This window comes from Pocillopora damicornis, chromosome 10 (assembly GCF_964200805.1).
Source record: "Pocillopora damicornis chromosome 10, jaPocDami1.2, whole genome shotgun sequence".
NCBI classification, from domain to species: domain Eukaryota; kingdom Metazoa; phylum Cnidaria; class Anthozoa; order Scleractinia; family Pocilloporidae; genus Pocillopora; species Pocillopora damicornis.
Genome location: NC_142679.1, coordinates 18,571,450 through 18,595,436, shown reverse-complemented (window position 1 = coordinate 18,595,436; position 23,987 = coordinate 18,571,450). Strand labels below are relative to the sequence as shown.

General features: G+C 37.8%; 5 protein-coding genes across 7 annotated transcripts in view; 4 read left to right on the top strand and 1 right to left on the bottom strand.

Moving 5' to 3' along the window:
* LOC113674198 (cornifelin) overlaps positions 1 to 4,229 on the top strand; it is a 4,408-nt gene extending 179 nt beyond the window's left edge. The window contains exons 2-4 of the mRNA XM_027190670.2: positions 2,594 to 2,920; positions 3,200 to 3,339; positions 3,711 to 4,229. Of these exons, the coding sequence (XP_027046471.2) occupies positions 2,611 to 2,920; positions 3,200 to 3,339; positions 3,711 to 3,809 (549 nt within the window). The 5' untranslated portion in view covers positions 2,594 to 2,610 and the 3' untranslated portion in view covers positions 3,810 to 4,229. The remainder of the gene's footprint in view (positions 1 to 2,593; positions 2,921 to 3,199; positions 3,340 to 3,710) is intronic.
* Positions 4,230 to 5,318: 1,089 nt separating this feature from the next.
* LOC113674199 (cornifelin homolog) lies at positions 5,319 to 9,280 on the top strand. Of its 2 annotated transcripts, none has more exons than XM_027190672.2 (4): positions 5,319 to 5,373; positions 7,942 to 8,089; positions 8,453 to 8,592; positions 8,832 to 9,280. In XM_027190672.2, the coding sequence occupies exons 1-4, from the start codon at positions 5,368 to 5,370 to the stop codon at positions 8,928 to 8,930; spliced, it is 393 nt and encodes a 130-aa protein (XP_027046473.2). In that variant the 5' UTR covers positions 5,319 to 5,367; the 3' UTR covers positions 8,931 to 9,280. The 2 variants fall into 2 exon arrangements, with proteins under 2 accessions (XP_027046473.2, XP_089040049.1); XM_089183923.1 differs by having other exon boundaries at positions 6,876 to 8,089.
* Positions 9,281 to 10,261: 981 nt separating this feature from the next.
* On the top strand, positions 10,262 to 13,705 carry LOC113674210 (DNA-directed RNA polymerase III subunit RPC8). Its single transcript, XM_027190683.2, has 6 exons — positions 10,262 to 10,645; positions 10,732 to 10,828; positions 11,351 to 11,437; positions 11,978 to 12,041; positions 12,743 to 12,938; positions 13,282 to 13,705. Exons 1-6 carry the CDS (start codon positions 10,535 to 10,537, stop codon positions 13,330 to 13,332), a joined length of 606 nt encoding a protein of 201 aa, XP_027046484.1. The 5' UTR covers positions 10,262 to 10,534; the 3' UTR covers positions 13,333 to 13,705.
* Positions 13,352 to 18,071, bottom strand: LOC113674211 (armadillo repeat-containing protein 7-like). Its single transcript, XM_027190684.2, has 7 exons — positions 17,885 to 18,071; positions 17,413 to 17,511; positions 16,960 to 17,028; positions 16,814 to 16,880; positions 15,873 to 15,943; positions 15,471 to 15,562; positions 13,352 to 14,204 (listed from the first exon to the last, which is right to left on the bottom strand). Exons 1-7 carry the CDS (start codon positions 17,991 to 17,993, stop codon positions 14,160 to 14,162), a joined length of 552 nt encoding a protein of 183 aa, XP_027046485.2. The 5' UTR covers positions 17,994 to 18,071; the 3' UTR covers positions 13,352 to 14,159.
* A 26-nt stretch (positions 18,072 to 18,097) lies between these two features.
* On the top strand, positions 18,098 to 23,947 carry LOC113674209 (ras-related protein Rab-24). 2 transcript variants are annotated; one of them, XM_027190681.2, is made up of 8 exons: positions 18,100 to 18,300; positions 19,840 to 19,908; positions 20,667 to 20,745; positions 21,060 to 21,127; positions 21,402 to 21,501; positions 22,546 to 22,599; positions 22,764 to 22,814; positions 23,261 to 23,947. In XM_027190681.2, the coding sequence occupies exons 1-8, from the start codon at positions 18,184 to 18,186 to the stop codon at positions 23,338 to 23,340; spliced, it is 618 nt and encodes a 205-aa protein (XP_027046482.1). In that variant the 5' UTR covers positions 18,100 to 18,183; the 3' UTR covers positions 23,341 to 23,947. The 2 variants fall into 2 exon arrangements, with proteins under 2 accessions (XP_089040044.1, XP_027046482.1); XM_089183918.1 differs by lacking the exon at positions 22,764 to 22,814 and having other exon boundaries at positions 18,098 to 18,300.
* Positions 23,948 to 23,987: the final 40 nt, after the last annotated feature.

Sequence of the window (23,987 nt, the reverse complement as noted above, 5' to 3'; positions counted from 1 at the left end):
CAAGGAACGGTTAAAATCCATGCTTACTTTCATAGGTTGTCGAATGAAATTCCTTGCACTTCAGCACTTACTAGGCGAAACAAAAGACCTTTTTAAGGGAGCTACCGCATTGATCGGGACAGAGAGCTCATAGTGTACTCTTTATTTATTTTTATGCATTTGCGATCCAATTAAAACGTGATGTAAATTTTTCAAAAGAGGGTCGCGTTTTCAATTTTGAATAGGACACCATGATGGCCTCTGATGTACGTGGAGGTATTTCTTTCCACGTGACGTTTATGTTGTAACGAGATATTCATCGATAAATTTCACTTTGAGTCAGAAAGCGATCTTCGCAGTAATGACCAGGGCTTTATGCGATACCGTTTTTTATTGGAGTGGTTATTAAAAATCCTCGTTCTTAGAAATCTTACGATAAAATATGTATAGGCATAAAACCTCTTTAATCAAGTGTTTCTAGTCTTTTTGTTCAAAACCCCTAAAACTCGAAACCCCGATAACTCAAAGAAAAATGGACCAAACGAGGTACATCCGCAGCGAAACTGTAGATGACAATCCCAGATTTGCAGAAGCGCAAGGTGTTTCGCTGAATAAACGCGCTTATCTAATCTGACCGCCAGTAGCGACACACTATTAAAAACGCTGGATACAGGTAAAAATCTCATCGTTTTTCCACTGAATAACGAAACTAGCATTGATATCCGCAGTCTAAATAAGCGCGACAGGTAACACCCTGAATTCAGAACTTCGAACGCGGAAAAATGTCAGTGTTTCTGTCACCGAACGGAAAACAATTGTTCGCTCGTTTGTGATCCTCTAAAAACTAGAATTGGCTAAGAACACGTTCTTTCCGCCGATGGACCATGTAAAATATTTAAGTATAGGTTTGAGTTTGTGCTTGTTGTCGTAAAAAGTTGTCTTCGGACAAGCATTTCTATTTAATAAACACGATTAATCATGGATGTCACTAGAATGTGCATTTTTAATGCGGTGTCCCAGTGTTATTGGTTTCGATCAGTAATTTCAAAAATGATTTAACGTTTCTTTCCCACACTGGTGCGATGTATACGGGGTTCGAAAATATGGCGTTAGAGTATCCTTTATTTTTCTAATTATATGCAAGGTTTTCGACGTCTGCAAACTAATAAGTGGAATCGTAATGTTTTTTCAAGGATTGTTGTCACTGACTCGCTCATTGACCTTGTCGCAACTTTCTTTGTAGCCAGTTGTCGAAGTTTTTATCGTGAAATATTTACGACGACGACGATTTTACGACGATTAAATAAGCCAAAGAGATTAATTCCAGCCAAAATGCAAATCATCCACAAAATTTAGTTTTCAGAAATACATTTCTATAAAATTACAAGAATTGAAGACATTGGATGCTTCGGTCTAGTGGCTATAAGACTCGCGAAATGCGTCGTGTTGTTGTGAAAGTTAAAGAAATTGATGGAATAGTTTTATTAAAAAATAGCGCACCTTATTTTACGAGTAAATTATTTGATTTAAATCCGCACTATTTTCTTCTAAGAAGCCCTACTGCAAACAAGAATGTTGAAAGATTACTTTATGCTAATTTTTCGATTTTTCTCGATAATACTGACCGTCATATTAACTCCAATTGGAAATTCTCGATGAAAATGTTGGCTACTTTATCAAAACATTCAATCGCTTAAAATTTTTTGACTTCTAAAAATGTGAATAACTTGAAAGAATCAAAAAGAAAAACATAGAAGCAAAATAAATTAACAAAACAGAAACACAATACAACAATGCAAAACAAAGAAAAATATTTTGAACTTTTAACAATATTCACTTTTATTTTTCACGAAATTTTTACAATATTCACTTTATTTTTCTCCATAACTTTTTCAGAATTGCAGGAAATTTCTTTTCATATGGAATGGAAAGAGATATTTTAAAACATCTCAAAACCATAAGATAATTCTCTAGATGAAAGAGTGTTGTACTTGCATTAACCGAATTTTAATACATGTTTATCACCTGTGTAGAGGTATTGATTATCGTTTTGCCAGCCAGATTTGATAGAAAAGGCCAGAATTTTCCAAACGTTCAAACTCTACGATATCCAGTGTTCAATTTACAAACTTGTGAATTTCAATGTCTTACTTTCCATCAACTTGTGAAACGATGTTTTAAGCAAAATATGAGCCTCGCTCTCTATTAGGAAAATTAATTTATCTAATAGGAATTAGTGTACAAACGGTTAATAGGAGCTTCAACGTGATTCTGACAACAAACAGTTGATACTCCGTGTGATTTTGCTTTGTTTTGCCGGCTCATTTATCCACGGCTAATGAAAATTTTCCTTCGACCCTTAACACTCTGACATCACTATGCACATTTTCCATATTAATCTCTTTACATTTCCTATGGTACTGACAAGGAGAATTTGTTTAACAATCAAAAGTATTCTAAGTCAGGAATCATTTCCTGTCTTCTCGTCACTCCTAGGGGTTAAATTGTTCAGTTTTACAGACAATCCTAGTAACGTATACTTTAAACGTCATCATAATGATAAGGATGTGAACTGTATTAATTTTTTTAAACATTTTTCTAACCATTTGACAAGTGAGTCAATCTTGGAACATGTCTGAGAAACCTGGCGTTGGATATAACTTCATGAGCGAGGGACAGGGGGCTGCAGCCCCCCCTTCTTACGGTATGCAACAGCCCCCACCGCAACAAGGATACCCTCCGGCCCAACAAGGGTACCCTCCCACCCAACCAGGGTACCCTCCCGCCCAACCAGGGTACCCTCAACCAGTCATGGCCCAGCCGGCCCCCATGCAAAGCACTAACACAACTGTTGTGGTCACGCAACCGACAATGGTTCTTCAACAAGGGATGCGGGACTGGAGCACTGGTCTGTGCGGATGTTTTGAAGACTGCTACTCTCGTAAGTAACTACTTAACTACTGTGTTTGCGCAGGTCCCAGTGAATACATCAACAGAATTAAGATAGCCGGGTGTCTTCGCGATCTTGGCGCGATGCTTTGGAAAATTCACGTTCGATTTGGTCTGAACGATTATATATTTTACGTCGTTTTGCATCCTACTTGCGAGAAGATGCTGGGAAATCGCAAAACGTATTTAGTAATTGCGTGCACTCAATTGAAATTTGCACTAGGGAAGGACATCTTTCTGAAATATTTTTACCTGATTTTCTTCCATGCAGTTTGTATGGGCTGGTTTTGTCCATGTATTTTACTCTGTGATGTGTCCCAGAGAATGGGTGAAGGTTGTTGCTTTGCGACTTGCTGTCCTGGAGCTCTGTTGGGACTGAGGATCAAACTCAGGGCACAGCAGAACATTCAGGTTTGTTTATTAATATTTAGAATAACGCCACGCTGTAACGCCACACTGTAACACCACGCTGTAATGACATGACCATGCCTAGTCCCTATTTCCCATCTCAGTCCGTGGGGCGAATGAGAAGAAATCAGCGATAGGAAGAAAAAAAATCGAAGCCAAGCGAACACTGAAAGTTTTCACGCGGAAACGATACCTTTGAGCTACATAAATCCGTCACTAAAAACCAACAATTGTATTTTTAAACTTATGACATACTTCAGCAGTGGAGATAGTAATTCATGTGTTCATGTTACTGTTATTGTCAACTCTCTCTTCTCCAGAACTCCTTGTTTACCAGCATACAAGGAATCAATTTGTTGCTTCTTTCCTTCCAGGGCTCCTTGTGCAATGACTTCTGTGTGGTACAGTGCTGTGGAGTATGCGCCCTGTGTCAGCTGTCACGTGAGCTGAACCACCTGGGAGTGAATCAGTGATTCTGTGACGTATTTCACTTGTCGACGGCTTCAATAATAACATTTTAGTATAAAACTATTAGCACCAAATTCTTTCTTCATATTCTGGTATTCTGGTGATAATTTCAACTGACTACAACAATTAGAATCCGCGCATGCGCACGATATGACACTCGAATCCTGGCATAAGGTTCGAGCTGATGATCACAACTTCTACGCGAGGAAAAAGTACAGGACAGACTGCGCCAACTTCTTGGTCAGCAGAAACGAATGAAAAAGCGAGCGACCAATAACAGACCGTCTAACCAGGGTCTTACTTTCCCTTATCCGCCCTCTTGCTTGTCTTTACTGACTTAGAGATTGGAACAGGCTATTAGTGACTGAGAAAACTGCACTAGTTCTAACAGATTTTGATGACAAATAAATCCTTTTTTTAGCACATTTTTTACTTGCGGCGTGATCATTATGGCGAATAAGTGCTCTTCCCGAGGGTCCTGATGGCTTTTGCGGCTAAAAGTTAGAATTTTCGCCAATTTACGGTTAACAATTAATATCTTTCCGTTGTGATCACCAGAAACTTTTTTGCGAATAACTCTTTTTACGACTAATGATTAAAATTTGTCAGTTTTACGCTAAACGGCTAAATTTTTGGCCGTTTTACAGCTATTGGTTAATACCATTGAAACCCTCCTTCTCTCTCGGTCATCAGTGTCACAATAGAAATTGAAATGAAAGGGATATTACAAGTTTAATTTTGAGAAAACACGGTGAATCAAAAAAAAAATGGAAGAGTTCTAAAGATCACGTGGAGAAAGAAGGATCTGGACATTGGATCAAGAAAATATCAACTGATATTCTCTTGATTGGTTGATGTTCACAAACACAAAACTTTCGCGACTAGGAGAGTTCGCTGACCTACCAGTATTTATCACGGGAGGGGGGGAGGGGGTGGAGGATTTTTGGTTGTGTCACGATAATAATTACCTGATCCCACCATAACGCTCTGCGATATTTTTATGACCCACCCCCCCCCCCCCTTATTGGCAGTTATGGGCATTCGATCCCAATTTTTCTATGGTTTCCCCTTCATACTCATCCCCCCCCCCCCGTTCTCCCTCAAACCATAAATTCCCCCCCCCCTCCGGCAAAAGATTATTTTTCATGGTAATAAGCCGGAAAGGGAGAAATGTCTTGATATCCTGTGAGTAGCATTCCATTGGTAAGACGTTACGCATGCGCATGAACAAAAATAACTTTTAAAAAAGAAATTGTTGTAAAGGAAAATTCCCTGTCGATTGAATCATAACAAGCTTTGAAAATTTCTACGCAAAATATATTTTGTCCCAAATAACAAATTAAATGTCAGTGAACGGCACCAGACTCCCTGTTTGACTTATTACTCTTCTTTTTGAGATCGCGTGACAGACATCTATAAGTGCATTTTTCTCGGAATCAGAGCATTGTGTTTGACCCATTCCTCTTCCTTTTGAGATCACGTGACAAACAATCTGACACGGGCGTATTTTTCTCGAGTCAGAGTATTGTGGATTTAGGGAAGAAACAACATTGAGTTACAGAGATGGAGGTAAGTTACTCTCTTTCCGACGTTCGATTTGTTGGGGGTTTTTTTTTCATAGCTCGATGTCTCAAAAACAAATACCAAAATCAACTCCCTTGGATAAGTTATTCGATTCAGGAACAGTCTAGTTACACTCAGATGATGCTTGCACTGAAATGTATACGGACTTTGTGATGTTTAATTAAACTCTTAAACGCCTACGAACTGAAGAAATCTGCAGAGCGTTAGCTTCACGAAGAATTTGACTTAGCGCAATCGAGATTTTGTTCACTTTCAGAATATCATTTCAATATAAATTTCATTTTTCTTTTCTTAGAGAAATTTCCCTGTCGCTTCACATAATCATTCTGCCGTGGTCATTCGTGCCCTCGCGATCAATTTCTAAGACTTTCATTGCAAAGCGCACTAGAATATTCTCTTCCTGAAGGTGCAAAAGCAATTACATTTCGGAATCTACTATGAAGAGCTTGAGTAAACTCCAAGCAGGGGAGAAGTCAGTTAAAGAATAAATAGCTTTAATTTTGAGCATGCAGCGATTTGGTTTGATGGTACAGTGGATCTTAAGCGGAAAATTCCGAACGCGTTTCTTGCACTTAAGTACTTTGGACACCTCTGCTTTTAGAGTGCTATTCCTCGCACGATGCAGACCGATTTCCGCCAACCTCTAACATTCTAGCATTATAACTATATTTCGTGAAAAATTTAAGGAGTTTGTGCCCAAAAATACTTCCATTTCGTGTCCACGCCATTCGAATTCAGAGATGATTCACCCAGAAATCGAAACGAAACTCAATACCTCTTAAGATGCACATTCAGTGACCTCACTAGACATAGGAACGAGCTTTGGCTTGTAGAGATTCGAGAAATAAATAGATATCCAAATTTAAAGGAGTCTACGTGAAATCCGAACTTCAGAATAGAGACTGAAAATTGTATCCGCGGTGAAAATCGTAATTTGCATTCCCAGGTTGCTGAGGCACCCCCACGTGTATAAAATCTGACAACAAGCAGACACACAGTTACTCTAGATTTCTTTAAAACGCTGAATATATTTCGAAATCCCATCGTTTTTCAATAAACAACGAAACTAGTATTATTATCCATAATAAAAAAAAAAACGTGACAGGTGCTACTCTGTATTTAAAATTTCGAACGGGGAAACAATTTCCATTGCAGATTTACGTTTGCTGTCAAAAACGGAAAATATTGCCTTGTCGATATTTTCGATGTTCGCTCGTTTGTGACCTAGACACTAGAATTGATTAAGTGGGCCTCGCCAACACGAACCATTTTCTGCTTCGCTTCAGTTCATTTTCTGCATGATATGACCAACGATTACTCGAACTGGTTTGTCGATGCGCGCCGCGCATCAACAAACTAATTTTGGGATACTTAAAAAGTGCTGTGGTAAAAATAATGAAATATTTTGAAGTACCCTTTTATTGACCTTTTAGCATTACACTTAACGTGTCCGCACTCATCAAGTTCAAATTTTCATTTAGCTTCAGCATGTTGTGGACCATGGAGTGCTCTGATGCTTTTATGCCTCAATCGACTTCCCAAGACTAAGATTAAACGGAAGTTGCAATTTTCACTGTGTGAACAAAAATACTTCCTACACAGTATTGTTCCTTATTTCATGAGGAAATCGACTTCCCGATAACTCAACCATTTTCAATATCCTTCCAAGATTCCATTTATAAGGAATCGACTGTGAATTTTTTGGTTCATATTCTAGATTTTTGGGATTTGAAGGATGTTATATATCATAAACAATCTAATCAGTCTTTCTGTGTAGACTGTATTCCGCTAGGTACTTGTCCTTAATATCCTCAATACTTTTCAAAGCTATGTCACTTTTTCGTCACGGTTTCTTCAAATTGTTTTCGCTAGTAAAGTGGTCCTGATCAACCTCTTTAAGGCTTTGAAATGTTGAATTCGCAAACAAACAAAAAATATTTTCAAACCTGTATGCCTCGTTGGACAATACAAAGAAGACATTTTTTCATTTTATACCGCTGACTCTGAAAAGAATTCTGCACCAACCAACCAGCGATTGGATGGTGCACAAAGTGTTATAAGATAAAACCCTTAGGGGAATTAGTCACCTGAACGAAAGTGGCTGAGCATGCGACAAATAAGTGAAAACCTAAAATGTGATCCCCTTTGAGAACTTAAATTTTTGATTTCGAGGTTAGGAAATAGCCTTAAAAAGGAAGTGGCGATTTTAAGAGAAATGTTTCTGTCCAAGTAAAAGTGTGGAATAGGAAGATAAAGACTTGAAAGGTAAGCAGTCCATATAGATTTTTATCAAGCTGCAACAAGTGTGAAATCACTTCGTAAGGCAGCTGAATTTTGCGTAAATTAACAACGCCAAAACGGTTTTAATCGGGACTTAGAGCATATGGTTTGAGTCATAACTTTGTTTCTAGAATAATCAATTTAATTGTGTTAAAAAAAAGCCTTGAAGTTTGGCCACAAAAATGTGAACCGAGCTCGCATTATATTCGTTGCTCCAAACCCGGGATAAATGGAGGTAACATTTTTTTTATATATCTTTTAACTGTCATGCAGCAAGGTTACCCAGTTATGGCTCAACCAACCAATTACCAGACCAGCAATACAACTGTAGTTGTGAATCAGCCAGCACCCATCGTGTTTCAGCAGGGAATGCGAGACTGGAGCTCTGATCTGTGCGGATGCTGCGAGGACTGCTACTCTTGTGAGTTAAACAATTTTAAGGTGTCTCGCAAACGAAAGGAATCGCAAAATTAAAGAAAAGAAGAGAAAAGCTCAGCCAGTGTCATCGACTTTTCTTGCCCCTGTGCTTTTGGCGACTATTTCACTCTTGTTCCCAGATCCCTTTCTTCTCTCTAAAACGTGGGTTCACGGAGATGAATACGCTCTAGTCTATCGTAGTCATCGTGGTGCTCGCTGTGCAAGCGTAGAATCTCAAATCTATATAAAACACATATAATTGTGTTTGCCGTTTTTATAAATTGTTATAGGTCATTTTTGGAATATCGTAAAAAGGCTTTTACTGCTCGTACGATGAACAGTATGTTCCCGATTTGTTTTCTTGTAGTATGTATGGGATTGTTTTGTCCATGTATTTTACTCTGTGATGTGTCCCAGAGAATGGGTGAAGGTTGTTGCTTTGCGACCTGTTGTCCTGGAGCTTTGTTGGGGCTGAGGATCAAACTCAGGGCACAGCAGAACATTCAGGTAAATTTCGTCTGTGTTCGTTCTAGATTTACGCAGATTCTGAATGTTATAGCATACAAAAGGTAATCTGCGATCACACACTCTTCCATACCTCTTACCCTCGCCTAGAGGGTGTTTATCAAGAAATGCTTTCAGCAGCAATTGCGGGAGAACATTCTTACATCAAAAATTCTTTAATAACTCTCAAGGGTTTGAACTAGACTTGACTTGATTCAAAAGACTTGAAACTTTTATTTCAGGGCTCCCTGTGCAATGATTACTGCGTGGTTCAATGCTTACCAACATGCGTGCTGTGTCAGCTGTCACGTGAGCTGAACCACATCGGATTGAGGCAATGATTTTGTCACCAAATTCCGTGAAGATGTACATTGATTATAAGAGTGTTGTAGAAAGAGTCTTGCTAACTTTTTTTAAGCCTGAAAAGCTAATTTTGCATGGTTAAGATGAAGTACTTTCTAAAGAATTTAGGAAGAACGTTGTAGGAACTGCATTTAATCTTTGATAAAATAGAACTGTTGAAACTCTCGTTAAAATGTGATAATCGAACGAAATAAAGCTTAACTTTAGTTTACCAGGCAATAGAAGACAGAAGCTATGACAACATAAGGAAAAGACACATCTGACAAGAACTTTATGTTACAATAATTTTGTAAACCGTTTGTAAAAATAAAGCACCGGGTGACACCGATTTGAGTTGCGTAGAGCTTTGATATCCAATTAAAACCGCTCAGACAATTCCAAGCTTAGAGACCGAACGAATTACTACAACATCGATAGGGGCAACTATGTGAGCAGGGTGCGATCTAAAAACAAGACGATAGAAGAGAATTATAACTCTGCTTCTAGCGTGCGGCCTCGATGAAGCTAGGATGTCAGGCCAACATGTTTGTGTCTCCTTTTTCTCACCTATTTTCTTTTCTTTCCAAGAAAGAATACGCAGGATGTTTCACTCCCAAGGTGTCATGTAGTAGTTCTTTCTCCTGAGATACATTTTTTTTCTCTGTTCTTTCTCAGTTCTTTCTCTGAAATACATTTCTGATGGTGTAAGTGCTACCTTAAAATTCAACAGCTTATTGGAGCCCATTACTTAGGTAGTGGGCTCCCTCTGGAGAGCATTGCGTCAAACCCCAAAGAACAGCTGCGAACCCCTCGTTCCCAATAGACCACGAGAGGTCCCTCATCTTCGGCGAATAAAGTCCGTCGTGCGAGTTGGAAAAAAATCAGCGAAAAAGAAAAAAAACTGATGTTAGCGCGCTACAGGGAGCTATGAGAGCGAGCGCCTCACTTTAAGAGCTCCCCGTGCGACGGACTTCGCCGAAATGTATAGACAACTCGTAGTCTACGTTTCCGAAAAATATCATAAGATAGTTCTCAGTTTTCATCCTCTGTTCGCATATCGATACTTCCGCATATATACCCTTTTCCGAATACAATAAAAAATATTTTGAGCCGATTTCGTGAACAATTTAATAAAGCACTCTGAAAAAAAATTAATCTGAACTTTTTTTTGTCTCAAAAATAGAGGAAATAAAGTAGATTTATTTCACCACTAAAGATGCAAGTATCTTTCTCATTATTTTATTCATCTCAGGCAGGAGCCCATTACATGGGCTACTGTCCCAGGGTAACTACACGTGATTCCGTCTCGTTGATAGGAGGGATATTCTACATACCGACCTCAAGTTTCCGGAGGTTGGCATCTCACAGAACATCTTTCCCTGAAAATTTGGAAAAAGCATACATAAACAGATTCACAACTGAAATGGATCCATAATTAGGACCACAGTGTGGCATACCCAATTTGATCCTGTTTTCGTCCTTTCCCGCAGTCCACTTTACCCTAAAGTCCTCGTTTCCCATTAGATTCCAGTTTTACTCCGGTGGAACAATACATACATACATACTGCAGTTGCCTGGTGCTAAACGTGTTCGATTCAACAAAATGTTTGTCCTCGCCGAAATGAAAGATACTGTGAGGGTAAAACCGTGGCATTTTGGAGTCGATCTACGTGAGGCTATCGCTACTAAGTTGAACAAAAAGCTTGCAAACAAGGTGAGTGGATGTAAAAAATCAAAACGAGCATGAAAGGTAACAGCGAATGGCCAGCTATCAACTGATTGCAAGTTTGTTGGTTGTAGGTAGTCCATAATGTTGGTTTGTGCATTGTACTACATGACATTACATATATTGGTGACTCCTATCTCTTTCCTGGCGATGGATCGTCACATACTCCAGGTCAGTTTTTAAATACATACTACTCTAGCTCGGTAAACAATTAGAGAAGGTTTTACTGACACACATCAAAAATAGTATGCATTTAGTGCCATGGACTCTCGTATGAACGGTCCGGTTTCAAGCCCTTGGCTTGGTGATTTTTTTTTTTCCGATCTTGGCAAAACACCTTCAGTCACGGTGCATCTTTCCACTCAGGAGTAATATTGATACCACAAGAATGTCTGTGAAAGTAGGCAAGATTCGGGTGAGTTACCTAACATAGGCTAGCAAACCATCCCAAACTTAGCGGTTACTTCTTACTGGTTCATGTCGAAGAAACTAAATAATAAGCTATGGCAACGTGGGTCTCTTTGTCCGTTTAAGAAAGAAACCACTATGGCTATTCATTCATATTTTGCTGTTTTAGTTTATTATTTATATTGACATAAAATTTATGACGAGCAAGCTGAAATTCTTAAATGAGTTTTAAGCATGGCATTGTGAATATTACTATTCTTGATTATTCTTGGTCTTCCTTCTCAGTTAAATTTCGTTTTGTCGTGTTCCGTCCATTCATTGATGAAGTGCTCACAGGAAGGATCCGAAGTTGTAACCATGAAGGAGTTCAAGGTGACGAATTGTCGTTATTATTGTACACAGTTTGTGAGAGATGGCTGCAGCTGTAACCCTGTGAATAGAGTTTTTCCAAGGAAAATTTCATAAACCAGATTCTCAGTATTGATACAGTAATAGCTAATAGTTAGCATAGACTTAGAGCAGTTCACCTAATTGAAAGATCAAGTTTCCAGCCTTGGCCCTGTCATTTTAACGAGTCTTTGGGCAAGTCTCTTAAGTGTGGTGCCTCCCTCTTTGCTGAAGAACAAATGGGTATTGCCAAACTATCAGTGACCCCTACCCCTCCCAGTGAAAACTGATGATATATAAGAAGGAGGAGGAGACCTGTGAAGGACTCCCTCCATTTTCAGGGAAAGGGGAGGGCAGTTTTACTCTCATTTTTTTCATCCCAGTAAAAACAAGATTGGATATACTTTAGAGGAATGGGCCTTTTGATTCATGTAAAGACATGATCCTTTTCCTGGTTCTCAAACACAATTTTGAAAAGAAAAGTTTGAAATTTAAAATTGTCTCATTTCTTTTTAATATTAACAGTGTCAATGGAATTCTTTGACGATATTACCATCCCATATGAGTACCTTCAGCAGCCCTCAAAGTTGTATCCTTTGGTTGTAATTGTTAAAACTCAGTACTAATTACTTTGCCCTGCGAGTAATGGATTCCCTTTTCTGTCTTTTTCTAAATGCTTAGAAAAGGAGCCACACTTCACTTGGATAACAATTACAAAATATATACAAAAAACAATAAGGCAGCATTCACAGCCAAGGATAGCATCAACCCTTTTCAAACTCTCAAAATTTTATTCACAACTCTCCCCTCTAGTGGCCTTAACCTTTTAACCCCAAGAGTGATTGGAATCTAATTTCTCCTTACCACATCACCCCGAATCAAACATTAGGGTTAGGAGAATAAAGGAGCTGATCACCAACTAAAGAAGCTCTTGATTGCCAGACAAATTCTCCATGTCAGTATCTTAGGAAATATTCAGAGAACAGTATGGAGAATATGCATACTGATGTTACAGTGCAAAAAGTTAAATTTCCTTCAACTAAAGTTGTCATTTAGTTCAAAGAATTTAGTTTTGAATTCATTTTCGTAACACCCTCATTTATTCTCTTTACATCTCTACTGGATAATATACTTATAAGGAAGAGATATGATCATTACTCCTTGGAATTTTTGGTATTCTTAAAAACCATTTGTTTTTGGACATAAAATGTTGCCCAGTTATCCAGAGAAGCTTCTTTTTGTTCTTTATAAGTATTAAATGCTTGGTTCCCTAACAAGCAACCATCTCAGTGATGAGGATGAACAGCTGTGGGTGTGGGAATATACAACAGATGATGGGGGACATGACTTGTTCATGGACATCAATGAAGAGATCAGATTTAGGGTGGTTGATGAAATGTTCACTGATTTAAGTCCTGCAGGGCCTGAAATGTCAGGTGAAAAAAAAGAAGAGATAGAAAACAAGAGATCTCCATATACAATCACAGTAAGTTGCCCTATCCCTAGGAATTTTTGGCTACTTTACAGGCACTCAGTATAATCAGGCATGAGGGATTCTAATGGCGATCTGCAGGGGAAAAGTCATGTCCAGGAGAGCCATGCACTTTCTAATTATTAAAATAATTCAGAGGCTAAGAAGGTCATCCTTTCTTTCACTTTTTTAATAGTAACCTTTATTTATCAATGGCTAATGATAGGAATGATAGGAGCAAGGGACATGTTATTTGTAAAACTTAAGAGTACAACATTTTGAGATAAAATTCTACAGCCATTCATTCTGACTTACATTGAGATATATTAATCTTGACGTGAGATTTTCTTTTTCATAGGGATCCATAAGCGAGCCTGGGCTAGGCCTGAAGACATGGTGGTCAAGTTGACAGAGAAATATTGCTACAATTAACTGTAAAATTTTATTTATTTTACAAACAATGATGACTTGTTTGTGATCAAGTAAAATTCAGAAAGCCAGCAAAGATGTAAACCAATGCAGGATTTTAATAAAATTTTCACAACATTTTAAAGCACAGCTCTAAGTGATTTGCCACAACAGTGCAACCAGAAAAAAGTTCACATTGAGTCATTGTCTCATACATGTAACCTCATAAAATCTAAGGAGCAATTCTCACTACAAATTGCTGCAGATTACCTGTAAATGAGTAAAAAGATTTGAAGTAATATCAAAATAGCACCCTACTGCAAAAAATTCTTTTTACTCTGATCACCTGTGAATAAATAATTGTACTAATAAAATTGTGTGAAGTTTTATACATCACCTCTGGGAGTTACAAATTTGCAGCCAATTGTTGCACTTTAAATCTGTGTTTTGAATTTGAAGCAAACCGCCGCATTCCTGGAACTGTAGTTGGAACACTTCTACCCTGGTTTCTGGTTGTTTAAGCTTCATTCAATATGACGGAATAAGGTCCTTTTCAGGAGTAATCTTCCCAAGACATTCCTCTTGTAAATGATCTCCTGTTACTCTGTAAGTGGGAACCACTTACAGTCTTGCCTTTACTTAAATATTATCTGTAAAGAACCAGGATATAGTGGAGTACTACTAAACAGTTGCTACAGCACAGTAGCAACTGTGTGTGTATGAGATCATAACCTCTCCCATGAAAAGAAATGTCTTGTAGATGTAGACAGGCCTGTAACATCTTGATGTAGAAAGAGCAGCTTCAAGCAGATGCTCTTCATCTCTGCTTCAATTTGTGTTCGTAACATCATGTTTTGACCTTTTACAATAATCCTAAAAAATACATATTTTTTTAGAAATGGCACCTAACAATATTGTATAAAAAAGACTAATATATATGATGGCTTAGCTAAATAGGATTTTCCTATTTACAGAAGACAAGGGTTGTAAGGACTACTACTAGAGAACTTGAGGAAGAATACAGTTAACCCTTTTAAGTCCCACTAGTGACCAAGACAGAATTTCTTCTTACAATATCAATACAATAGCAACAAGATAAGTGATGAGAATAAATAAAAATATCAATCTGGGGATAATTAGTTGATCTAATACTAAATTCTCTGAACTAACAATATAAGAATTGTATGGTTGACAGTAAGGAGAATTACAACTTTGATCTGGGAGTTAAAGGGTTAATTCCTTCTGTAACCCTTGATGGTAGTCATACAAACAAAATTTATAAAATGTGCACAAGGGAGAAAATGCTCTATTTTTGGATGCTTTCCTTGGCATATTCATTTTGGATTGCAAAACAATTTGGATTTCCTTTTAACATTTTGACATCAAAGAGTGACTAGCATCTAATTTCTATAAGAATATCACCCCTGAATGAAATGTTAAGGTCACAAGAATACAGGAAACAATCACCACTGTAAAGGTAGTTTGATATTCAAACAAATTCTCCCTGTGAGTACATTTGGAAATAAACAGAGAACAATTTGTAGAATATAAATTCTGATGTTAGGGTGTAAAGGGTTAAAACATTGTTTAGAGAAGAGGAAAAAAAAAAACCTTTATCATGCATTACACGGAAATTATTATTTAGTTGTCATGTCCAATCCACCACAACAATGCCAAGTACTTGTCACTCAGTCCAACACAACATCGTGATTTTGTAATGATGAAATGTAAAATGGTTTCCGTGTTTACATAGCCTGATGTAAACACGCAGGAGGTTGGGAGAACACGAGATAAGTGTAGGAAACCACAACACGAAGCGGAGTGGTTTCCAGCTAATCGAGTGTTCTCCCAACCTCTCAAGTGTTTACATCAGGATATGTAAACATGGAAACCATTTTATATTTCTTTTATAAAATAACTAATGAAAGAGGAACGAAAACCGTGTTTACATACGCTCATGTAAAATGGTTTTATGGTCAATCAGAAAGGCGTACTATTTGAATTATTTTATAATTTTTTTTAAAATTAACATCATTTATCATAATCATGCATTATAATTTGTACATCTCTGTATTCTTATAGGTCAAAAGAAAGATTAATAAGGCAACATTTTAAGAAACCTGTCTTTGATTCTCATACCTGTAGGAATACCTTAGCCAGGTTACTTAGTCTAGCATTTGAGGATGTTGAAAATCTCTCCATGCAGTCCACAACAGGTTCTGATGTGATTTCTGTGAAACATATCAATAACAATTTATTCAATAATTTAATTCATTCAGAATTGCTCTGATTTTTGCCTGGCCACAAATAAATCCCCTATTTTGAAGTAAATGAAACCTATTACCAGTCAGAGCCCTTGTAATAATTAATATCTCCTCCTGAAATATTTATTTACTGAGTTTGGTTAAATAGATTGTTCCACATGTTTTTGTCTGCAAAACTTCTTACCTTAGGCTGACATACAAAGGAAGAATGCATTCTCTTGCTATAAATAATGGTGGCAAACAGTTGACACCAACTAGATTTTAAACAGTAACTGACCTTCCTGTGTCTGTGGTGTAGTGAGGAACATTAGAGTTGTTATGGCTGACAAAACGGTCTCCTCGTTGGAACTAAAAGAAGTTGAGAGGTAAACATAAATGCGTCAAAAACCACAATTTCTGTTTTTCAAATGAAATGCATGTTGCCTCCTAACATACAGCAATCCGTTCTCATCACAGCTCTTCACAAGACTACCACTCTCATTAAAAAAATATTAAGATTATTAGGGTAAAAAATGGTGATGTACCTAAGGCTAAAGCCAGCAACACACTTGGTAATTTTATTTGCTGATCATGGCCATAAGCCAAAATTGAAATTGCCGCATCATATACACCTGGCAATTTTTGTCGATCACAGCAATCAGTGTCCAAAATCGGGTGTATCGCTGACTGAAGTTCAAGAGAACACTGGTGTAGTCTTTTTTCCTTCCAAAAAGAAGGTGGGGGATATTAAAAAAATGATTTTTAGTACACTTGGGGCTATACATTATTATTTTACAAGACTGAAAAAAAATTACCTATCTACATTCCAAAGATAGGGTAAAAAGCACCCTTGGAAATACCCTGATACTCAGACATTCCAGGTTGCTGGTGGCCACATTCTTTCTCTGTAAGAGTGACTTGGACTGTCTGAGAATCACGCTACCTTAGTACTCTCTTGGGTACATCCTTTAACCCTTAACACCCTAAAATCAGTATGCATATTCTCCATACTGTTCTCTATATATGTCCTAAGGTGCTGACAAGGAGAATTTGTTTAACAACCAGGAGCTCCTTCAGTTGATGATCATTTCCTTAATTCTCATGACCTGAATGTGATTCAGGGAAGAGAATGTAGGGAGAAATCAGCTGCTTATCACTCTAGAGGAGTCAAAGGGTTAACACCAGGACCCAACAGAACTAATGACCCAAAAATCAAATAAATATGAAATAGGTTGTTACCTGGACAGACAATTAATAACTAAAGGTATTCCACCATTCTCAATGATGTGTTGTTTGTTTTCCTTATCTGAGAGACATAAAATCTACATCATCAGCCAAAGAAAATTACGCATGACTTTTAAACTTTTCTTTCACCAGTTTCTTACCCAAACTGCAGTTACATAATCCTCCAATCCCAAACTCAACAAACTTTTTATTTTCTTCTGTAAGCATATCTGCAAATATCAGACAAAAATTATTGGTGACAAGGCTACTTTTTGTCATCACATGGAGAAATTTTGAGTAAATATATAGTATTTATTTCAATCAACATCTCCTTCTTCCACTTACTGAGAGCACAAGGTACATGTTATATAAAGCATGACTGTATGTTTGTAAATACCAACTATTCAAAAAACTCTACAATGTTCTCAAAACAGTTCCATGCATAAATAAACTTGACAATCAGAGCTCTATATCCATTTGATTCCAAACTTTTGGTTTACTATCAGACATATTAAATCTCTTCTTTTCTCTGGCTAGAACTAAATGTAAATCATCTGAAGTGGAATTGTTCAACTCTGAGGAAAATGAATTTCCTATTATATTGCTGTTCTTACCCATAAAAAGGTCTAATACATTAAGCTTTCTGAAGTGACCATAGTTGATAGGATCATACCCAAAATTGGCTAAGTTGGCCAAGATTTCTTCCTTAGAACCTAGATAAAAATCAAGTCAATTCAGTTGTAAAAACGGATCATGGGACTAACAGAGTGCAGTGTTCACTTCTGAATGTATTGTGCTGCTTAGTTGGGAGCTTTTAGTTGTGGAGGTGGTAAAAACGAAGTTGGTGGGCCATGAACTTGACCATTTTAGTGGTTGTTGCTTCTTTGTCTTTTTCCGAATTAATCAGGTTTCTGTGTAAACTTGTAGGCCTACGTCGATGAGGTCGGCGATGTGAGAGTAGAATAGGTTTTATCTGGCTTTGAAGAGACTGGTAAATTATCTGTAGGTGTCGTTTGTTTGTAAAGTTTGGTCTTTGTGATGGCTATGTACATATCTGCAGTTCTAAGTCGGAGGAAAAGGCTCTACCTTGTTTGTCTGTATCTTGAAATTCCGTTACCAAAGCCTGTAGATATTCAAATCGTCCGAGATTATCTGGGCCAGTTTTGCTGTCGATACGGGCTTGACTTGTAAACATTTCAGATGCTTTCACTCACGTTCATTCGCCCGCCATTGCAACTTCTTTCTCCCCAGTCCCTTTGCAACCTTTCCACCAGCACCAAGAAAAAAATTGCGTGACTACTCAATTCGTGACTAGAGTTTGTTTACATTTACCCAAATATGACAAGCTGATCACCGAGGTTGTCATCCTATGCTCGTCGTTGTAAATGGGTTCTAAGGCAGAGAAGAAAGTGATCATAGTGGGAAAATATTGCGTTGGGAAAACCGCCCTGATACACAGGTTTACAACGAACAGATTTAACGAGCTTTCATCTTACGAACCTGTGAGTATTGTTTCAATTGCTTCCAAGAATCAGCTTAGCACCCGATAATGTAATGGATCGAGAGTAGCTAAGAGTTTTGAGGCTTCTTTCCCTTTCAGCGCAAGAAGAAAAGACATTGTTTGAATTCGGCCACTTTTCAATGCGATTCCTAATTCATCCAAGTGTCAGTGTTCTCTTGCGCTCGTAAACGATACATTTTGACGATCGCACACGAAACGAACTAATTAAAGGCTCGTGGTTCTAAACTACATATTTCGAAATCGCTATCTGTGATACACCTGTACTTATCACTTAGATTCTATTTATATTTGATACCATTTTCCCCGATGGTGAAGTGATTTGTGCAATGCAAACATCGACTATCCATAGCGCTGACAAGAACAACCCACTTCTCGGAAAAACAAGTCACTCGAAATTCCTTTGCGTGAAAGCTGCCTCGTCTAACGTAGCCCTACGACGGATTAATTAAAGTATTGACGAAGGAAATTTTTAGGAAATGAAAGATGTCCTTTATATAATGGCGTCTAGTAAATAAAAGCGATGCGGAATTCAAGAAGGGAGTCGATCGGCACCGATTGCAATTTACAATTTTGAAAAATTTACAATTTATTCTGTTTTTCAATGTGTAAAACTCCGTGAAGAGTCCAAATGCTCCTCGCCAAGAAAGTGGAAGCAGTTAAGAAAACAAACGGTTGTAAGCGAAAGAGAGAGCGATGGTGATATCTTGATTGATCTTGACAAGACCATCTCGTTCCAATCTAAGTCTTGACATATAATTACTAGAAGCTGACAACATTTTTCGATGAGCCAAGCCGCTTAAGATCACTATGAGATAAAAAAAAATTCCTCTCTGAACATGCCTTTGTTAACGATTTAGCATTATTTGACACTGTTTGCTTTCAAAAAGTTTCATTTATGGACAAACGTTATCCGAAACTTTGTCCGATGCAGTACTTTTTTTCTTTTAATTTATGCATTTATTTCGTATTTGCTTTTGACGCTGTTCTCGATTCTTTCAAAAAATCTTTAAATTAACATAAGGAAACCACGCGTCCTTTCGATCAAAATTATTTAAAAGGATCGATGTATCGCTCACAATAAAAAATAAAGAATGCCGAAAATAAAGAATGATCATGAGAAAAATACGCATGGAAATGGAAATGCAAAGTTCAAAAGCACGAGCTTAAGAACTCGAAGAAATACCGTGGATTTCGATTTGGTAGATAAATGACTCTAAAATTGTTCGTACCATTAGAGACGATTGCTTGACTAGAGCAAGCACCTACTAAACCTCAGACCAAAAAAATTTGTCAGTTTAAGTTTATTTAACTTAAAATTGCATTCGTCGGTTGAATCTGAACATTTGACTACATGAAACCTTGCGCTTTGACCAAATAAAGATTGCCAAATTCAGAATTGGCTCAGCAATTAGTAATTCATTCCTTTTCAGTCGTCTTACTTTGGAAAGGAGTCAAATTTCGTTTGCTGCAAATATTCCTTTTTCAGACCTATGTTTTTTACTTTCTTTACCCTCTGCAGACCATAGGGGCGGCGTATGTGGCGAAGAAAATGACTGTGGGCAAAAAATACGTCACTCTTGGAATATGGGTGAGCCGACCCCTATCTTAGCATGAATTACCATTTTCTAGCAATGAAAGTTTTCATAAGCCAGTGCAGATTGTCTGGCAACAGACTGTCTCGCGAATTTTGATCAGACCAAAAGAAAAACTCACATACGTGAATGCAGTTAATTTTAGGCCTAGGGACTGTAGAGAACTGACTGTCAATTGTCAATGTCCCCCAGTGCTAAGTGGCTACGGCTCCTGTAAAGTGTTTTAAGTAATTAATTATTTAAACATGTTGTAGTCACGTGTAACAAATTATGAGTGTGTAACTTTTACAAGTAGACGTGCCTAGTTCGTCAACTGACCTGGCGTTGAACTGGCCTTAAGTCGCTTTGATGTTTTTCATTTTACCAGTCGGTTAGGAAACGCACAGAAAAACTGACTGTGTATAAAATAATTATGATGTAAAAAGCCTCGAAGATTAAAGCCAAGCAAACAAAGTATGGCGCTGCCTAGAAATCCAACGCAAAGCGCAAACCGATCTATGTAGATATTTGTGGAGAGTGGCTTGCCCTTGTCGTCTCGTGGCTTTGGGTGATGCACCGGTGTCCTTTGTACACTCACGCGAACTTTCATTTAATAGCTTTGGTTTTTAGTGATGTTTTCTCCTTTTTCTGTTTTGGTTTACCCGAGAGTTCTTTCCACTTTCTCATTTTCTAAAAGGTTTCAATTCCCTCCCAATTGGGTAAGAATCGTTAAACAACATTTGTGTTTTCCATTCACTCTTTCGTTTTCATTTAGGACACAGCAGGTTCAGAACGCTTTGAATCAATGACTGCGTTATATTATCGTGGAGCTGAAGCAGCCATCATTTGTTATGGTAAACACGCTTTCGTTAACTTTGGGATTATTACGGTAAAAAATCGTGTGGGGCTGCTGCAATTTGCTGATTTTGTTAAGCATTGATCAATCTGTTGATAATAACAATGATAAAATAATAATAATAATAAATAAATAAATAAATAATAATAACAATAATGATTAAGCAGTGGACAATCCACGAGGTGGGTCTTCCTGTCCACTGTTTCCAGGCTGAGTTGAACTGACTTTCTATATTTGTCCAGTTCTTTATAGGCCAGCAGCCGCAGTTAATTAATACCTGCACGTGTTTATTTCTGTTTATGTATGTACTAGATATATGCGACTCCTCTAGCTTTGAAAAAGCCAAGTTCTACGTGACAGAAGTTAGGCAAAATAACGAGGTATGTAAAAGTGATGGTTATAAATGAAAACCAAGAAAGTTTGAACATAAAGGACATTCAATACAGCACAAATAGGGTCCTCCTATTAAGAACTTTGTTCTACTGTCTTTAATTTTCTTCGGTAACAAATTTAAACAAATTTTAAAATAAAATCATTCTTAATTGGTAACGTTACACTTCTTTGACGTGTTAATCTGGACTGATGGATGGTAAGACAAAGGAACATGCAGACTAAGTACCTGTATGATCAACTGTGACATTGCTATTGTTGTAGAATTGTAAGCTTTATCTGTGTGGAACAAAGTTTGACTTGGTAAGTTCCGGGAACAGAAATAGAGAAGTTACCAGGGACAGCGCAGAGGATTACGCCCAAAGTGAGTTTTTGAGCTTTTAATTCCCTTGTAATCTAGATTGATGCATTCTGTATCACTTGTTAATTCTTGGCTTATGTTAACAACGACGGACATTTTTTTTAAACGTACATATGGGCCAGATTCTTTATTTGAGTTGTGAAACAGAGAATTAACTCTGAAGTGTAAATTAAAGTGCTATTAAAACCATGAATAACCCACAGGGCGTTAGCCCTAATAAAGGGAAACAGGGAACCACACGAGGCAAAGAAAAAATCTTTTGACCTCGGTGGGAATCGAACCCACGACCTCCGGATTAGATCTACCGTTACTCTGCCGACTGAGCTACGAGGTCGCACAGAGAAAGTCGGGGACGATTTAGGATGGTGAATCGCGGCGATGAGAAAGTAAGGGTACATATGAATGTTGTGCCGCGTAGCACTGGGAACAAAGGGAACACTGGGAACCGAGGTCAAAAGATTTTTTCTTTGCCTCGTGTGGTTCCCTGTTTCCCTTTATTAGGGCTAACGCCCTGTGGGTTATTCATGGGTTTAAATAGCACTTTAATTTACACTTCAGAGTTAATTCTCTGTTTCACCATTTGTGTTCCCAGTGCTACGCGGCACAACATTCATATGTACCCTTACTTTCTCATCGCCGCGATTCACCATCCTAAATCGTCCCCGACTTTCTCTGTGCGACCTCGTAGCTAAGTCGGCAGAGTAACGGTAGATCTAATCCGGAGGTCGTGGGTTCGATTCCCACCGAGGTCAAAAGATTTTTTCTTTGCCTCGTGTGGTTCCCTGTTTCCCTTTATTAGGGCTAACGCCCTGTGGGTTATTCATGGGTTTTAATAGCACTTTAATTTACACTTCAGAGTTAATTCTCTGTTTCACCATTTGTGTTCCCAGTGCTACGCGGCACAACATTCATATGTATCTTTATTTGAGTTACTGTGGACCAGAAGGATTCAGTAGTCCAGATATTTTCTTCTGTGTTTTTCCTTATACTTATCACATTTCCACTGATTTGCTTTCATTACCTCCGACACTAATCCACTCTTCCCAGATACCAAAGCAAGGAAAGTAATTGAGACATCAAGTAAAACGGGAGAAAACGTCCGTAAGTACATATCGAAATAATAGTTTATATTGATTGGTTGATTAACTGACTAATTCATTAATGGATTGATTGATTGACATTGACTACTCCGTTGATTGATCGATCGATCGACTGATGATCAAACTATTTGATCTTCTTTTTTTTCAATTTTTCAATTTCACCAGACGAACTCTTTTCGATAATAGCCCAGGACTTGCTGAAGGAAATACCAACAGGTACAAAACTACCAACATTTCGAACATATGGCTTTCATTAACCAACAACTCTCGTTGCCGGACTCTTGCCCCTCCTTCCGTGGACAGGAGTTTTCGATGGAAGAAGAAAAAAAAAAAAGACTTGGCTCTTTCTTTAGGAAACTAAATTAGGGTAACTTAACGGGACATAATTGCATCGTATTATAGAATTGATTCGCGGCGATCCGGTTCATGCACCAACATCACTGTTCGTTAAAATCTATTTCAGTTACAATATAAATAATCTATTACGCGCTTTTCCTCATTCGTCTGTTTTCTTTCGACTAAGTTTTAACCCTGTTGTTAATTGAGTTCTCCAAATGATTGCAATAAGCACCATGGTTGTCCCCTCCCAGATAGTTCGGTAAGTGGAGGAGGCGATAATAGCAAAGCTTTTGGATGAGAGAGGTTTCTTTTCTGTTTTATAGAAAATACAGTACCTCCCTTCAAGTTTGGCTTACATGAATCTACACAAAACGTTAGACCATTTTGTGGATGTAGCAGATGATCGAGCCAGTTCTGTCGTTACTATGGAGACAAAATTGTCGTAAGAAGTAAACGACGAAGGGGAACTTTGTCCTAAAAGTATTTACAGTGGAGAAAATAATCACACTAGGAATTAAATTCTGATTGACTGGTTCCTCGCTCTCTGAAACGGACCTTTAGAACCGATGTGTACATCCTTACGAAAATCAGTAGGGGTGCAGTTGTTAATGAGTTTGAGGCAAATAAAATAAGTACATAAATGAATTAACGAAGGAACAAATAGGTTAATTGGATTTTAGATCTCTGATAATTTTCAATATCTAGGACGGTGGTTGAGAAATTCTAGAAATAACTAAGCAAGAGAGCCACAGTTCTTGTGACAATGACAACCCTTGTGTAAAGTTTTAGGCAACGTGCTAACAAGTGTTTTTTTCATAGGGATGACAATTAACTAGGTCAAGAAGCCTAGGTATAGCTGAAGAGTAGTATCATAAATAAAAACTACAAATCTGCGACAAAAAGTAAAATTTCAAATGTAGATAAATGTTAAGAATTCTATTCAAATATCTATACCTTTTGCTATTGAAGCTGTTGTGATTTCTGGTCATTAAATTTCACATTTCATGCAACGTTAGTGTAGCAGTTTACGGTGATGTTTTCATGACTCTC

What these genes read in the sequence shown, in the direction of transcription:
- LOC113674209 (XM_027190681.2), top strand. Translation starts at nt 18,184, where the DNA reads ATGGGTTCTAAGGCAGAGAAGAAAGTGATCATAGTGGGAAAATATTGC. An exon ending in AAGTTAGGCAAAATAACGAG is followed by an intron (nt 21,128 to 21,401) that starts GTATGTAAAAGT and finishes CTATTGTTGTAG; the next exon opens with AATTGTAAGCTTTATCTGTG. An exon ending in CGCAGAGGATTACGCCCAAA is followed by an intron (nt 21,502 to 22,545) that starts GTGAGTTTTTGA and finishes CACTCTTCCCAG; the next exon opens with ATACCAAAGCAAGGAAAGTA.
- LOC113674210 (XM_027190683.2), top strand. Translation starts at nt 10,535, where the DNA reads ATGTTTGTCCTCGCCGAAATGAAAGATACTGTGAGGGTAAAACCGTGG. An exon ending in ACAAAAAGCTTGCAAACAAG is followed by an intron (nt 10,646 to 10,731) that starts GTGAGTGGATGT and finishes TGTTGGTTGTAG; the next exon opens with GTAGTCCATAATGTTGGTTT. An exon ending in TAACCATGAAGGAGTTCAAG is followed by an intron (nt 11,438 to 11,977) that starts GTGACGAATTGT and finishes TAATATTAACAG; the next exon opens with TGTCAATGGAATTCTTTGAC.
- LOC113674211 (XM_027190684.2), bottom strand. Translation starts at nt 17,993, where the DNA reads ATGTTTACAAGTCAAGCCCGTATCGACAGCAAAACTGGCCCAGATAAT. An exon ending in ATTATGTAACTGCAGTTTGG is followed by an intron (nt 16,881 to 16,959) that starts GTAAGAAACTGG and finishes TATGTCTCTCAG; the next exon opens with ATAAGGAAAACAAACAACAC. An exon ending in TGGCTAAGGTATTCCTACAG is followed by an intron (nt 14,205 to 15,470) that starts GTATGAGAATCA and finishes TGTATTTTTTAG; the next exon opens with GATTATTGTAAAAGGTCAAA.
- LOC113674199 (XM_027190672.2), top strand. An exon ending in CTGCGAGGACTGCTACTCTT is followed by an intron (nt 8,090 to 8,452) that starts GTGAGTTAAACA and finishes GTTTTCTTGTAG; the next exon opens with TATGTATGGGATTGTTTTGT. An exon ending in GGGCACAGCAGAACATTCAG is followed by an intron (nt 8,593 to 8,831) that starts GTAAATTTCGTC and finishes CTTTTATTTCAG; the next exon opens with GGCTCCCTGTGCAATGATTA.